The sequence below is a fragment of the Leptodactylus fuscus genome, chromosome 7 (genome assembly GCF_031893055.1).
Source record: "Leptodactylus fuscus isolate aLepFus1 chromosome 7, aLepFus1.hap2, whole genome shotgun sequence".
Lineage (NCBI taxonomy): Eukaryota > Metazoa > Chordata > Amphibia > Anura > Leptodactylidae > Leptodactylus > Leptodactylus fuscus.
Genome location: NC_134271.1, coordinates 60619578 through 60636083, shown reverse-complemented (window position 1 = coordinate 60636083; position 16506 = coordinate 60619578). Strand labels below are relative to the sequence as shown.

Genomic DNA, 16506 nt, shown 5'->3' with positions numbered 1-16506 from the left:
TGAGGACAATGGGTGGAGATAATCTGATCAGTGTCTCCAAGAAGATGTTGGACTGTGCATTGTTCAAAAGAGACAGGGAGTCTGCTCTCCTTGGCATAGGTGAGGGGGGAAGGATCTGTGACTCAGCCCTTCCCACCCACAGATATAGGAAGTAACAGTTTAGTATATAGTTGTAGCTGGAGTTAGTATGTGTTAGCCGGCCTGTGCACAGCTCTGCAGAGAGCCAGGATATAGTTACAGGACCAAGGAACCAAAGTTATCATTGGATTGTGACTTCTGTGGACTTATTGTTATTACGGTTGATGTGACCGCCGCCGGCTACTAACTTTGTGGATTACAATAAATTGCTGTTGTCTCCCGACCTCTTGCGTCCGTGTTGATTCAAAAGACCATCCGGAGGAAGACGTATACCTTTGCTCCGTGACAACTGGTGGCAGCGGTGGGATCAACAGAGGATAGCGAGATGGACTACAGCAGCCCAGCGATTAATGGAGCCACAACCTCAGAATACAGGAACTGGACTATGGCAAGTCTACAAGTAAGGGCCCAGGAACTAAACCTGAGTTACCAGGGAAGAACGAAAGAGCAACTGATCGAGGCACTGGAGGAGATGACCCTGCAAAGCGACCATGAGGAGGGCTGCCCCCAGGAGACTGGAGAGATACAGGAGTGGCAGGTACAGACCCAAAAGAGCAGATGGGTTGTTTTGTATGAGGAGGAATTGGCAGTGCTGGGGCTAGAAGCAACTGCAGAGCAAAGGAGTAGAGCGTTACAGAGGGCTCAGGAAACGGAGAAGGAGGAACAGAGAATGGCGCATGAAAAGGAAAGAATGGCGCATGAAAGGCGAATGGCTGAGATAACTAAGAGGAATTATAATCAAACGCCGACCCCCAGCCCAACAGTGAGAGAACCACCATATGTCTCCCATAAACACTTCAAGACCTTTGATGAAGCGGCTGGGGATGTTGATGGATATTTTCAGGACTTCGAACACCAGTGCCACCTGATGGAAGTCCCAGAGAAGGATTGGGTCCGGTATCTGGTGGGGCACCTACGAGATGGGGCTGCGGAAGCTCTCAGAGCCATGGACCCTAGTGATCAGCGGGACTATGAGGCCATTAAAAGAGCGGTGCAGAAGTATTATGCAGTCACTCCAGAGACCTACCGAGTTCAGTTCCGCTCTTTGTCTTACAATGGGGGAAGCTCCTTCCACATGTTTGCCCACAAGTTGAAGCAAGCATGCAAGCGCTGGCTAGAAGGAGAGGAGGCTGTCACAGTCGATAAGATCCTCCAAGTCATACTTAAGGAACAGTTCTTTTCCCAGTGCCCCGCTGAGATCCGTGAGTGGGTGCTGGAACGGAACCCAGCCACAGTGGAGCAAGCTGCTTCTCTTGCAGATGAGGGCCTGACCATCAAGCCGCAGTGGAAGAGGTTGTTTGCAGAGGAGCGGAAAACTACCACAGTCCGCCAGACACCCTTCAGCCAGCCACCCACCTTTCGTGTCCGGCCTCAGGATTACAATTCCCCCTCTACCCCTGCCCCAGCCCATCGGCCTCCAGCTATGAACAACCCTGTCCCTAGACAACGACCCACTGGAAGAATGCTAGAGCGCAGATGTTTTGGGTGCGGGCGGCCTGGACATTTGCAAGCTAGTTGCCCTGCTAACATGGGGGCACGGGCCACCGTGGCATCCCGGCCTATTCACTACCTGGGAACCACCCCTAGGACAGAAAGTTTGGCCCCATTTCCAGATGACTCCATGAATGACCCATCTGTTCCACCTCCAGGGGTCTATGGGATTCAGCCTTCCGCCACACATCCCGCAAACCTTCAGAGGAAGCACTTGCAGGAGGTCCTACTGGATGGCCGAACAGTTGTTGGATTCCGGGACTCGGGAGCTTTCCTAACGGTAGCGGACCCCCGAGTTGTGCGACCCGAGGCCCTAGAGGAGGGCCCTGGCATTTCTATCAAGTTGGCAGGGGGTACTCAAAGACGTATTCCTAAAGCTACCGTGGAACTCGACTATGGTTATGGACCAAAACGATGCACAATTGGTGTGATGAGCGGGCTGCCGGCCGATGTTCTGTTAGGCAACGATGTTGGAAATCTACAGTGCCACTTTGTGGGAGCAGTGACCCGAAGCCAAGCTCAGAGAGATGCCAACATGGATCCACCGGATTTTCTGCCAGATGCCAGCCCTTCAAACCTACAACTTTACCATTCAGTACCGCCGAGGGAACCAACACCAGAACGCAGATGGGTTATCCCGGCAGGAGGACATATGAGCTATAGAGACTGATGTGCATTCCCCAATTTACCTGTGTAGGCCAATTGTGTCATGCACATGTTTTGAGAGGGGGAGGGGTTGTCACGGGATGGTTAGAGTCCGGCAATAGGCAATGTGTAATATATATTTCATGTGGAATGTATTCTCTAACCTGTTGTAAACATCAGTGTGTAGTTGGCTGATTCGGGTCTAGTGTGTTAGCACATTGTATGCAAATACCTCTAACTAGTGAGGACAATGGGTGGAGATAATCTGATCAGTGTCTCCAAGAAGATGTTGGACTGTGCATTGTTCAAAAGAGACAGGGAGTCTGCTCTCCTTGGCATAGGTGAGGGGGGAAGGATCTGTGACTCAGCCCTTCCCACCCACAGATATAGGAAGTAACAGTTTAGTATATAGTTGTAGCTGGAGTTAGTATGTGTTAGCCGGCCTGTGCACAGCTCTGCAGAGAGCCAGGATATAGTTACAGGACCAAGGAACCAAAGTTATCATTGGATTGTGACTTCTGTGGACTTATTGTTATTACGGTTGATGTGACCGCCGCCGGCTACTAACTTTGTGGATTACAATAAATTGCTGTTGTCTCCCGACCTCTTGCGTCCGTGTTGATTCAAAAGACCATCCGGAGGAAGACGTATACCTTTGCTCCGTGACAGACAGATTTTCAGACTGAGAACAGTTGATCATTACAGTTCTCAGCATATAGCAAGTTGTGATCTGCTTATTGTCTAGGGATCCTTGTTACAAGTAGGGATTTTACAAAGAGAAGGTGGAAGAACCTTTTTAACTTCCTTGTTCTTTTAAACAATGAAGACTCGACTACACTTATCTAGAGGGCACATTGCAGGCAATGTCATGATAACCTATATACTGTACCTGTTTATTTCTGTATAGTATGTCTCTGCTACTATTATTCTCAATAAGAAATAAATATAACATAAATATTATATCACAAAAAACTGTTGACTTTTATGTCACATAACATGATTTACTGTATGTGCATTGCTTCACATGTATATAACAGGCTACTACTTAAAAGGAACAATGAGTCAGATTTAATATTGGGTTCGCAGAGAATCAATCGTAATATGTGCCAAAATTTGGTTCATTCCTTAAGCGCTTTAGACAGAAAGTTCGTGGAGTTTTCCTCCACAGACTTTCTGTTACAATTATACCTTAAAATTGACGTGCTGCGATTTCCAAAATCGCAACGGTTTTGGAAATTGTGGCATGTCTGCACCAGGGTTTTTCCCGCAAAGTGGGCATGGTAGTCGCTAGAATCCCATCTACTTAGCCCTTACTGTAAAACGCCGCAATTTTTCATGCCATGTTTCCGCCATGGGCAAATCACAGTATTTCCATCCTGTTTTTGCACAAACTAAGGCTGTATTCACACAGAGTAACGCCAGGCGTTTTTTGTGTGTTTTTTGCACATAGCGCCGCGTTTACGCCGCGTAGCGCCGCGTTAACGCCGCGTATACGCCGCGTTAACGCCGGGCAACGCCACCGCTAAATAGCGCGGCGTTAACGCTGCGTATACGCGGCGTTAACGCGGCGCTAAGCGGCGTAAACGCGGCGCTATGTGCAAAAAACACACAAAAAACGCCTGGCGTTACTCTGTGTGAATACAGCCTTACTGTTAACACAAACTACTATCTATTAATTAAGGCGACATACATATGACCATGTGCAAATAGCTGGGCTGTGATTAAACCACACGGACGGCACATGGATGACATCCGTGCTTGCCCATGTCTCCACGGTTCCATTCACTTCTGTCAGAATTGGACGCAAAACGGACAGGAATAGGACCATGTGTATGGGACAATAGAAATGAATAGGTCAGTGTGCTAGCCGTGAAAAACATGTTTAGCACACTGACAATGCACATGTATAAATTTGGGGCATTGTGTTATGTCTGGGAAATGTGTAACTTAAGGATTCAAAGAGCACCACAAAAAAAAGTCATAACCCGCAGCTCCAAGCATAAATTATATACAGTGAGGGAATTTAAATTAATTGCCCCAGAATTATAGTCTAATCTGCACCAAAAACCCATGCTTAGATCCGCATTTACAATCTAGGGTGTGCCAAATTTGTGCCACGTTCACCAAAATGATCATCCAGCATCAGCTACTGTGATAAATCTACTGCAAGTTTAGATAGGGTTAGTAAATCTGCCCCATTGTATTAATTTTCTATGGAATGTTTCTTTAAAGTCTTATACCACTAAAGACCTTACTATTTGTTGCCACCCTCCTCCATGTCACTCTAATAGTGGGGGGTTTCTGTTGTGTCCTCATACTATAGAGCATCTATAGCTGTCTCTGTACCAGATGGTAACTGGTGATTCTAACAGCTCTGCGGGGTCAGTAGATCAAAAACATATTTGATATTGTCATGTAGGGTTGCGTTTAATTCAGCCAGGTCAACATCTGCCTGGTGCTTGTATGTGCTACCATAGTTTACAAGGACATGTTCATGTTTCATCAACATTCTGAACCTGAGCCTGACATACTATAACCCCTCCCAAATTTGTGTAATAAAAGTCTGACTCTTGTTTCTTCTGTAATGATCTCGGGCCTGTTTACCTACAATAAAATATAATTGTGATTAACACAATGGTGTAAGTGTGCTCAGAAAACACAAGTGCATTGTACATCCATAAAGCATCCACCTGTCCAGGCTGGGTGTGCTCATTCTATTGAGTCTCATATTTTGCTTATTTGATGGGGGAGGGGGGCATCTTTATCATTTGCTGCTGCCGTTCACTGCAACAACAGGGGTGAAATCCTGGTTTTGTCTTTGAACTCTAATAATTATGAGGATTCTCTGCTGCTTAATATTGATTCTTTTCACTGAGTGGCATGAATGCTTTGCCCAATGCCCTGGTACTCAGAAAAATGTAGGAGATTACTGCATTCAGCTTATTGATCAAGAGTTGACGTATGCTGGAGCTAAGTCTTGGTGCCAGAAACAAGGTGGACAATTGGCCCAGATTGGAAACCAGAACACACTGGAGGAAATCTTACTTCTAATTACAGATGAAGGTTCTTACTGGATTGAAGTTGTGTCACCGTTAAAGGAACAGAGGGCTCAAGGTAACCCAAATGAAGACAACCAGAATGAACAAGGTAAGCTGAGAAGTGTCTGAAAGAAGGCAAAATGAAGCTGATATTTACTACTGTGCATATGTTTTAGAGAAGTGTGAATGCTTTCAAAAATGGAAGTTAAGGGAATTAACAAATGAAAAGTCTAAATCACGTCAATATCTGGATCATCCTTTAAAGAGATCCTATCTTTTAAATACAATTTTTTCTCCCTAACCTGTCGGAATAGCCTTAAGAAAGGCTATTCGTTTCCTACCTTTCCTTTTCTTCTCCGGGCTGCCGTCCAGGATTTTCTCGGTATGCAAATGAGCTCTCTCGCAGCACTGGGGGTGTCCCCAATGCTGCTAGAGAGCTCCCCAGCACTGCCTCCATCTTCTTCTGCGACGAGGTCTTCATCGCATCTTCTTCCAGCGGCGTCTTCTTACTTCTAGGCCTAGGGCAAGCCGACTGCGCATGCCCACCGGCCATGAGGAAATGGCCGCTTAATGGACACCCCCAGTGCTGTTTGAGCGCTGGGGCCCGCCCCCAGTGCTGCAAGAGAGCTCATTTGCATACCGAGAAAAACCAGGATTGCAGGCGAATGGCAGCGCGGAGAAGAAAAGGAAAGGTAGGAGATGAATAGCCTTTCTTAAGGCTATTCCGACATTAGAGAAAAAGAATTGTGTTTAAAAGATAGGATCCCTTTAACTTCATACAGCATCAATTCTTCTAGGTACACTTACACACAGATTTTGAATGAACTCGAAATGGAGTTTGTTCCAAACATCTTAGAGAACTAACCACAGATCATCTGTGGATGTAGACTAGTTCAAATCCTTCTGAATCTTCATGTAATCCCAGACAGAATCAATTACTCAATTTCCTCTAAGCTTGGTTTGGTTATTTTCCTTTTTGCTGCATTTATCCCTTTCAGTCAGTTCTCTTTGGTTGCCCATAACTAAAACGCTTTCAGCTCTGCTATATCTTTGATAGTTCAGTAACCAAAAGTGTACAAGACATTATATGTGCAGTGTACCTAGTGAGTTAGTGTGAAATTATATTCTTATGTACATTTACACCTATTTATTGCATCTCTTAGCTTTATTTGCTTTAGCAGCAGACGCTTAAGGGTCCATTCACACGGAGGAAAATAGTGAGGAATTTGGTGTGGAATTTTCCACGCTGAAAAAAAAAGCCTCCCATTGATTTCAATGGGATCTGCTAGCTTTTTTTTACCACTAGTGGAATGTTCCGCTAGCGGAAAATTCCGTTAGTGGAAAAAAAAAGCTAGCAGAACCCATTGAAATCAATGGGAGGCTTTTTTTCAGTGTGGAAAATTCCACACCAAATTCCGCACCATTTTCCTCCGTGTGAATGTACCCTAACACCGGTTGCTACAGATAATTTCTGACATCCACTGAAATTCCCAAGTAAGGGTTCATTCACATGGAGTTTTCTTGCGCGGATTCTGACGCTCGCAGAAAAAGGAATCCATTGAAGTCAATGGGAGGCCTTTTTCCATGCGGATTCTAACACAAATTCCACGTCAGAATCCTCACCAGAAAACTCTGTGTGAATAGACCTTAATTTTCCCATGTCTGTTTAGCTTCTTTTTTTTTTTTTTTTGTGAGGAACATTGCTGTCTTCATAAGTGCATAGAGTGATTTTTATCTACATTAATCTAAGGGTTTATACTCCCTGGAATTATTGTACGGCTGACAACCTATTCTTTTCATGTAGATAGCGACATTGGGTAGCGGGGAGATATTTTATTTTGTGCTTTTCTCTTTAGTTATTGCCATTTCGATTTTCCTTGTTTGTTTGAAGGAATATTATACCCTCACTTTATTGTTCATTATATATCTTTTATTCTAAAGCAAAACTTTAATAAAAAGAGTAATAATAATCCGGTGGGGGATCAAGCATTTTGTTGTTGGTTCATAGAAATACAAATCCTTCTTTCCATAACCTATTGTATGAGACAGGACAATCACAAGAACAAAACCAACAGCAAGACAATGAAAATAATCTAGAAAATCAGCAAGACCAACAAAAAGAAATAGATGAAGACCAACAGGAAGACCAAAATGAAGACCAAAAGGAAAGTAAAGACAAAGACCAGCAAGAAGACCAAAATGAAGACTGGCGCAAAGGAAAAAAGGGAGACCAACGAAATGAGAAAAGCAAAAAACGGTACAAAAGAAACACATACAGGGAAAATGACAAGGGAAGCAATAATCAATGGAAGAAAAACAAAGACCATGGTAAGAACTCAGTTAGCATTTTAGACAGGTTATAATAATAGTAATAAGTTCAATGCATGGAGTCTAGAACATCTGTTACCTTTTTTTCAATCCATTATGAACACGGCCTTATTTTTCAAATCCGACATGTCTTACTTTATGTGGTAATAAGTTTGGAACACTTTAATTTATCAAAATGATTTTGAGAATGTTTGGGTTTCTTTTTGTGACACATTCTCCTTTGTGCTAATGGTAAATTTTGGTAGATATGTTTTTATTTACGTATGAAAAAATAGGAAATTTAAATAGGAAAAGGTGCAATTTTCAAAGTTTGAAATTTTCATATAGCAAGTCATACCACCCAAATTACTTCATAAATATAATTTACCATATCTTTACTTTATTTTGACATCAAACTTTTAACACACTAATTTTTTTCATAAATTATAAAGCTTACATTTCAACAGCAGTTTTAAAATTTTTCAACATCTCTAAAAATCAATTTTTAACACCTTAGCGATACATCCTGGCTGCCACTGTTTTATCATTCACAGATGTACTATTACATCCTGTCGCCTGCCGTTCACTTGTGAACAGGCAGAATCGAGAGCTAACACCCTGCTCCATTACTCCCAATCAGAGCTGAGCTCCAATCAGGGGTTTTAACCCCTTAGATTCCACAGTCAAACAAGCACCGAGGGACTTCCGGTATAATAATGTCCCCCCTCTAAAGCCCCACGGCAAGATCAGGGGGTCCCAATACATATTTTCAGGAGCCCAGAGTCTGACCAGTGATCCCGTCTGCCAGGACCTTACATACCTTTGAGGTTCTGCCGCGATCGTGTATTGCACAACATCATTGATCCAGGGCCCCTATGTAGATGACTTATTATTCTTCCTCTCCTGCCCTCAGATCTCCGTCCCATCCCATGGCTAATGCCCGCCTTCCAAGAGTATTTTAAGCTCTCCAACTTTAAGATTAACTTCTCAAAATCATAAGCTCTCCTGGACACCAGTATTCTATCTACCTCAGTCTCTATCTCTCTGAGTACTCTCTTCATCCTATTGTAAGTCCTCCCTGAAGCACCTGGTTAATGTGGTCAGTTCCTGCATTCCGGCATTCTCGAAATCTTCCACTCCCCACTCACTCCTTCACTGTATCCTCAAAGTGGAGGATAACCAAATCATGGAGGACCTCACTGCATGTCTCTGTAATACGCACAGACCCTTTATTATGGCCTGGATCCCATGGATTCTTTTCCAGGGCTCACAAGACTATAGGGATATTGTGGGGTAGGCTGTATGCTAGTTTTTTCCACTTCCATTGGTGGTGTTGTTGGAACTCCTTGACTGGACTTTACCCCAAGCCTTTTTTTAATTTTCATTTTCTTCTCCTTTTTTACTATTCTCCCTGCCTTTATCCTTCCCCTCCTATTTCTCTCCTTCTTCTTCTCCTCGCCTTCTTGTTCCTCCAATATACATCATTTCTCTTCCTACCAGTTCCGCTCTTTCTCCCTGAACTGATTCCTGTTTCTGTATTTTATTTCTGTTTGTGCGTTGCCCCCTACATGTGTGGGGCCCATTTATTGGACTGTTTGTTATTCTTGTTTTATATAATATAAATAAAGAATTAAAATAAAAATATTAAAAAAAAAAAAAATTAAATAAGTAGCACATCAGGCACCAAAGCTAACTGTATTGTGGCTTGGGTATGATGGGGGCTACAGAGATAATTCCAATTGTGCTAGAATCAGTAGAGTAGAGTCTATTAACAGTTGCTAAGCACTAGAATTGGTAAAGATGGAAGAAGGTCCTCTTTAAGGGGTTAAAGAGTTGAATGCTGGTGTAGAAGTTAACCACATAAAGGTAATAACCATGGTCCAGGAATGGATGCAGCAAATCCCACACAATTTTTGCACTACCTTCTAGGATTGGGCATTCTGGGGACTCAATTCTGGTGTCCCTTCTTTCTGAAACCCTAAACTTGTGGGTGTATCCTGAGTAACTCTCACACAGTTTGTACATTTTAATTCCGTACTGGAGGAATTTAATCTTACCTTAGAAACTTTGAAACTTTCAGGGACTCTTCTATTAAAATGTTCTGTTCTGGGGTGTATGTCTCTGCATATTGTGCTGAAGTGGTCAATAACTGGCCTGATTTTGAATAGGTGGTTATAGTTGGGGGCATTTCGAGGCAGGCATTGTACATTATCATTGTAATGTAGAAACTTTAAGGATTGCTTAAAAGTATTTCCTGTCATGGTCATTCAAAAGATTGGAGTTTTATAACGTCTGTACTCCAATACTGTTGAAGTTTTGGTTTCCTCAGTATACCCATATCCAGCACAATACCTAAAAATATCTTCTCTACAGCATTTACTGAGGTCCACCTTGTGGGGCTAGCTTATAATTAGGCATTTTGTTGGGCATATACATTTGTTTTTGCCACCATGAAATTTATGAAATCCTCAAAAAAAAGTATCATACCATCAGTATCAAATTGGATTCTTAACCTGCCCATAAAATCAGGCTCATAATTTTTGGGATGGGGAGTCCACATCTGGTCATGAATTTCAAGAGTTGCCTCAGCTATTGTTCAAAGGCACCTCCTTGGGGTCCCTCATCGTTGGATGATGACAAAAAGGGGAATAGAGGAATGGGGCATCTTCTTCTTCCTTGCTGTCCATATCAGTTTCAGTCACCAGGAAAGAATATGCTGCCTCTGTTGAATAAAGCCTTTGGTATGTTCGGGAGCCTTGGAAAGTTTGAACTTTATTGAAAGTATCAGGTGGTTATGCTTCAACAAGTGTCGATGAAAAGATGTGAAAATGCATTGACTAAAAAAGTATTCGATCAATAATGTATCAGTGAGAGGCAGCAGTTCTATGTAAGTTATTATGTCAGACTGAAACTGTAACACAGGACTGCTGCCTCTCACTCCATGTAAAACAGACATTTCTCTTACACAGGGCTGCCTGATTAACAGGTAAAGGCAGCAGTCCTATGTAAGTAAAGTTAGAGGCCGTGGGGTTAAGGTGGCAATTAGGCTGAGTTCACACAGAGTTTTTTGGTCAGGGTTTTGAGGCCGTAAACGCCTCAAAACTCGGACCAAAAATACGGCTCCCATTGAAATCAATGGGACCCGAGGCCGGCCCGTGGCTGAAGGTGGGATTATTCCAGGTAGCTGATATTATTGATTATAGGACTCGGTCTTTCTTACCATTTTCAGAGCTTCAATCTAGGTTTGGCTTTGTGAGTTCGTGTATATCCAGATCTCCCATCTTGCTTCCTCTATTTTTGGGGGGCACCTAACCAGGGGTGAACCTGCCCCTTTCGCCGCCCGAAGCGAACGACAGAAAGCCGCCCCTCCCCGGGGAGGAGGGGGCGTGGTGGAGCAGAGGGGGCGGGGTGTAGCACCGTTCGCAGGCACGGAGAAGACCTGCTCTCTGCCTGAGCGTGAGGGGAAGCTGCTGGAGCAGCGCTGCTCCAGTGGCCTCCCCAATCCACCGCTCGGTGCTAAGCCAGTCCAGGACAGCTTGTCCTGGACTGGCTTAGGTAAGCAAAAATGCCGCCCTCCCTGGGGCCCTGGCATAGTGCCGCCTGAAGAGGTCGCTTCAGGTCGCCTCATGGGAGATGCGGCACTGCACCTAACCCCTATGTTTTGGGTAGCAGCTAACCCCACATTTTTTTTTTTTAAATGCAGATTGTGGGCCCCATATAGGTACATTTATTTCCTTGCAGAATGGGAGAAACATGGGGAAACATAAAAACTCCTTGCAGGTGTTGTTCTTGGTGTTTGAACCCAGGACTCCAGTGCTGCAAGGTTGCAGTGCTAACCACTGAGCCACCGTTTTGCCCCCTAACCCCACAATTGTTGAGAGGCTCTGTAAGGATGGTGCTGGGACGCAGGGGCTGATCTCAGATATATATTGCCTCCTCTCAGATCCCACCCCTGATGTTTTACCTAAATATCCCTACATGTCACGATGGGAGACCTATTTGAGGCAGCCTATCTCGAATACTGATTGATCCCTTATCTGGAATAGGGCGTCTAAGATTTTGGGATGTGTTGTTCACAAAGAGAATTTTTTTAAGATGTTGATGCACTTGTACCATACGCCGGCTCTTCTTCACTCTTTTGACAGGTCTGTCACGGATTGTTGCTGGCATTGTAGTACTTGTCCTGCGCATATCTTCCATCTTTTTTGGACCTGTCCTTCCCTCCAGCCTTATTGGTGCCAGGTTCAGGGACTTTTGGAATGAGTACTGGGGGTTAGTTTCCCCTTGTCTCCCAGGACCTATCTCCTTCATCTCCCCCCATTAAATTGCGTATTTTTGGTTTCGACCTGTTCAGTACGAACAAAACTGGTGAAGTTTATCCAACCCATTGCCGTCCGATGGCCCCTACTCTAAGGTTTTAAGCAGGGGCCCCTGGGCTGAACGCTACAGCAATAGTCAGGGTAAGGGTCTTTGGGCAGGTAGCTTGTAGGCCCAGTGGGCCAAATTCCAGTTAGTCTACCGCAAATTTTCTAAATTCTATACATTGTCAATTGGCTTGCTTACATAGAAGAGAATTTAAAAGTCTGGGTGGGATATAATAAGAACATATACAAATATTTCAGTTTACTCATGGTTCAAGAAATGTATTTAAGATAGCAATGGCTTGGATGTACCTAGCATGGTCAAAGGTTATCCCAAGGAAACAGACTTATGAACTGGGGAAAGTGACAATATCAGGGTTTTGAATCTGTGACTCTGAAATAATGATATGTCATATCCCTTCATTGTAGGTAACCACAATATGGCAAAAAAGAGTTCAGAGTGCCCTGCAATATATAAAGGCAACGAGGAAAAATGGAGAAAGACTCCAGCCTGTGAAGATAACAGAAAATTCATATGTTCTTTTCGTAAGTGCCTAAATATATGTGTGTGTGGGGGGGTGTAGGGGTGGATAGAGCAGCAATCGTGAGTTAAACATTAAAAATGTGGGCACTTATGTGAAAATAATTTTAAAAAGATAATAAGTAAGTACAATACAATAAAGTAAAGTAAAAAATAATGAGTCTAAAAAGAGCATAAAGAAAAGGGTGGCACTACGAAACCTCCTAAAAAAAAAATCCTTACCCCCTGAGAAATAGAGGCAGTCAGCAGTTATGCAGTACACCCCAAGAGGTAGAGAACATGATATATATGTAGAAAGAATGTGGGGCATTCACCAAAAGCTGGTTCCTTCTAAAACATAGTCCTTTATTTCATGGATAAGATAAAAGCAATAGGGAAGGAGTGATGCCTATTCTTATGAGCACTTTCTCATGTATGGTTTGAGAAAGCGCTCATAGGAAGCGCGAAACGGTTGTTGCCTTTTGCTTATATGCATCACTCCTTCCCTATTGCTTTTATCTTATCCATGAAATAAAGGACTATGTTTTAGAAGAAACCAGCTTTGGGTGAGTGCCCCACATTCTTTCTACATAAATGAAAAATAAGAAGTAACACTTACACTTTAGCTCGGAGGAACCCATTGTCATGACACCCCAAGATGTACAGGAAAGTCAAAGATGATAGGAGTCCAAGTAGATCTCTGTAATCATCAAATGGGTCCGTTAGAATGATGTACACTAAACCTTTATAGCCTTTTAGCCTGTATAGAACTTTCAGGCTAAGGTCCCACGGGACAACCTGCAGCTATAAAGTGCCGTGGGAAAAACTGCGGCGGCAACGCATCACAGTTCTTCCTGCAGCTCTTTAAACAGACAGTTCGCTGAGTTTTCCTCCGCAGACTTTCTGTTTCAGTTATATCTATGGGGAAACTGCTGGCGTTTCCGTAGTTATGATTGACATGCTACGATTTCCAAAACCGCACTGGTTTTGAAAATCGCAGTGTGTCCGTGACGCAGTTTTTACCACAAAGCGATTGTGGAATTCGCAAGAATCCCATCCACTTTGCAGTTACTGTAATACTCCGTGATTTTTCCCGCGATGTTTCCATCCCATGGGCCTCAAGAAATCTTATGTCACTGGCATTGAATTGTGACTTTACATCTGTGTATCTGATAGTGTCAACACCTTCTACAAGGCTAAAACCATCAAAATTAACAGTTTCCAGCACAGAACTGTAGCTTTAATAATAGATATTGTCGCACAGGAATAACCTAGTGTAGTAAAAAGAAAACTGTATAGTATGTTGATATGATACGTTGTGTACATGTACATAGTTTCTCACTTCAGTATGCAATTTGTGATTTTTCTCACATTTACTTGTCCTCACTTTATTTTTCCTAGATATTCCAAAAATTAAAGAGCGCCACATAATCAAGGTGATATTTCCATGAATATCTTTATGGTTTTATTCATTTCGGAAAACAACCAATACTTGAGTGTTTTAGACAAAAACAGAGACACTGAGCACAGTATGGTGTAGTATTGTATAGTACGGTAGGAGAAAAGATCGCATAGATTCAGTGATCAGAACAGATGACCCCTCACCTTCAGGTGTTGTGAATAGGTCACAACATCTATCACTGCATTGTTACAAGAGTCCAGGTGAGAGTGGCAGCAGAGATACTGGCATACACCGACAAACCGGGAAAAGGCTGCAACCACAGGAACACTTGAGTGTTAACATCATATGCTTACATTTCTTGGTAAAAGTCTTTTATCCTGAAAGTCAATTTTATATAAATTTCAATAATCCGGAATATTTATAATGCAGCATAAAGCAGATCCCATTGATGCTGGATTGAAGAGGTTTTAAGAAATTAGGAATTTGGAATATGGCTGCTTTTTTTCAGACATAGTGCTACTCTTTTCTATGGGATGTGTTAGGAATTGCACCTGAATGCCTGAATGCAATAACATTCTAAATATATACACATATACGCAGTGTATATGAAACCTACCATATATACTTGTATTGTGTGTGTGTGTACATGTGTGTGTATATATATATATATATATATATATATATATATATAGTATGTACTATTATACTATTATTATATATTAATACTCTTAGAAAATAAAACCAACTTACTAATAAATACTTTTTCTGTCTTTCAGGGACGTGCTTTATGTTTGTGGGGAATCTGTTTTTTCACAAGGAAGGCCACTACCACCAAAAAACCAGCTGTGACCAAACCAAAACGCAATACTACAATTTCTCCCCCAAATCTGGATGTCTTCACCCCTCTCCAACAGGAAACTCTTAATAATATAACACAAGATATTGCCATACAGGTTAGACATTGTATAGAAATGGTTGCATTGCTGTATAAATTATTTTTGCCATGACATCAAGGTTGGGAAGTTAAGAGACTGACTATAAGGCTTTTGTGTTATTAAAACTGATTTTTCCGTTCACAGCCCAGTGTTGTGGGTTGTGGCATAGGGTATCTCCCATTTTAACACACAAAATAGCGCAGCATGGAGTGCTATTTTGTCTGGATTTTTAAATAGGGTGTGTGGTCTGAAAACTTTCTGATATGGTGTGTTATTCCTTGGAAACAGTTTATAAATGTTGGTCATTATAAGTTGCGATTCTGAGGTGCTTTGGACATGCCAGTTGCTGCAGCACATGTCCATACTCTTAATATTATTTTTCATAGGTGTACTGTAGAATTTCTATGTTAACCTTATCTGTGGGTTTCCTATAAGAACTTAACTTACTACTAAGGGCTCGTTCACATCTGCACCTGGTCTCCGTTCTGCAGGTTTCCGTTTCCTGCACAGAACAGGCCGGAGACGGAAACCTGCAGGCATCTTTCAAACCCATTCATTTCAATGGGTTTGAAAAATGTCCGTCCGTGAGCGCCAGTGAGCGTTTTATGCTTTCCGCTGCGAAACCGTTTTTTTAAAACCGGACACAGTACTCTGGCAGTACTCTGTGTCCGGTTTAAAAAAAAAAGAAAAGGTTTTGCCGCGGAGAGCATAAAACGCTCACCGGCGCTCACGGCCAGACTTGGCATGACATGCGTGCAGAAGACGGAAACCTGATAACAGAGTCCAGACGCTGGTGTGAACCCAGCGTAAAGTGTATATTTTGTGAGAAGGTGATAGGCAGAGTGCTGGAGTCACAGTATATCTCCCCCACATTCCTGACATATGTGGGGTCCAGTGCGGGTCTGGAATATGCTTCAGCCCCAGGTGTGGGTCCTAAGGCTCATTACTGGGTCATAAAAAGACAGCAGAGCCTGCACTTCAGGACAGATCCTGTGAGCGAGTGAAGGCGTCTGGGTCTGACTTGGAGAGCTGCATTTTGGTGAGACCAAACTGGGACTTGTGTTTTGTTTTATTGTGTAGCCGGAAGTAAGCCAGACGTACAGTTAACGTTATTCTGTACTAGTTAGAGCTCAGACGAGCAGGAGTTTTGTTTTCTTTTTTACCTGAAGTTAAGGCTGTATTTTATATTGATTATTTTTGTACCTGACCTGAAGGTTTATTTATTTTGCTGTTTTTACTAAATAAACCTGCTTGCATTAGATTTTGTGTCCCTGTATGTGACTGGTTGGGTTTGCACCATTGCTGCTACTGAGCTACCTTCCCCACAGATATATTGTGAAAGGACCAGGAGCAAAGTGGTCGAAGGAGTATACATTTCTCCCAGGTTTCTGTCATATACGATCTACATGCAGCTGAGAAAAGCTGTGTTCCTAGCTTGGAGGGTTTTACCAAAACCCTGGTAACAAGGTGTGGCTGCTGGAGTAGGGAGAATTGGGTGTGTCTCTACTCCATTCATCCATTCCAGGTTTTGGAGTGTTTGGAGTTAATTTTGGCTAACCTAAAATGTATATGTACAAGGGCAGACAGCACATGGGTACTGTATATGGCTCTCTCTGCTCCTGGGAATCCACATGTGAGTAACATTATTGTGTTTTGTGTTTAGGGAGCT

At 42.8% G+C, this 16506-nt stretch overlaps 1 protein-coding gene across 1 annotated transcript in view; it reads left to right on the top strand.

Annotated features, from left to right (window-relative positions):
- The first annotated feature begins 5108 nt into the window (after window positions 1-5108).
- Window positions 5109-16506, top strand: part of PKD1L3 (polycystin 1 like 3, transient receptor potential channel interacting) — a 47229-nt gene continuing 35831 nt past the window's right edge. Inside the window, exons 1-5 of the mRNA XM_075283402.1 lie at window positions 5109-5421; window positions 7362-7640; window positions 12410-12526; window positions 13902-13936; window positions 14679-14855. Of these exons, the coding sequence (XP_075139503.1) occupies window positions 5109-5421; window positions 7362-7640; window positions 12410-12526; window positions 13902-13936; window positions 14679-14855 (921 nt within the window). The remainder of the gene's footprint in view (window positions 5422-7361; window positions 7641-12409; window positions 12527-13901; window positions 13937-14678; window positions 14856-16506) is intronic.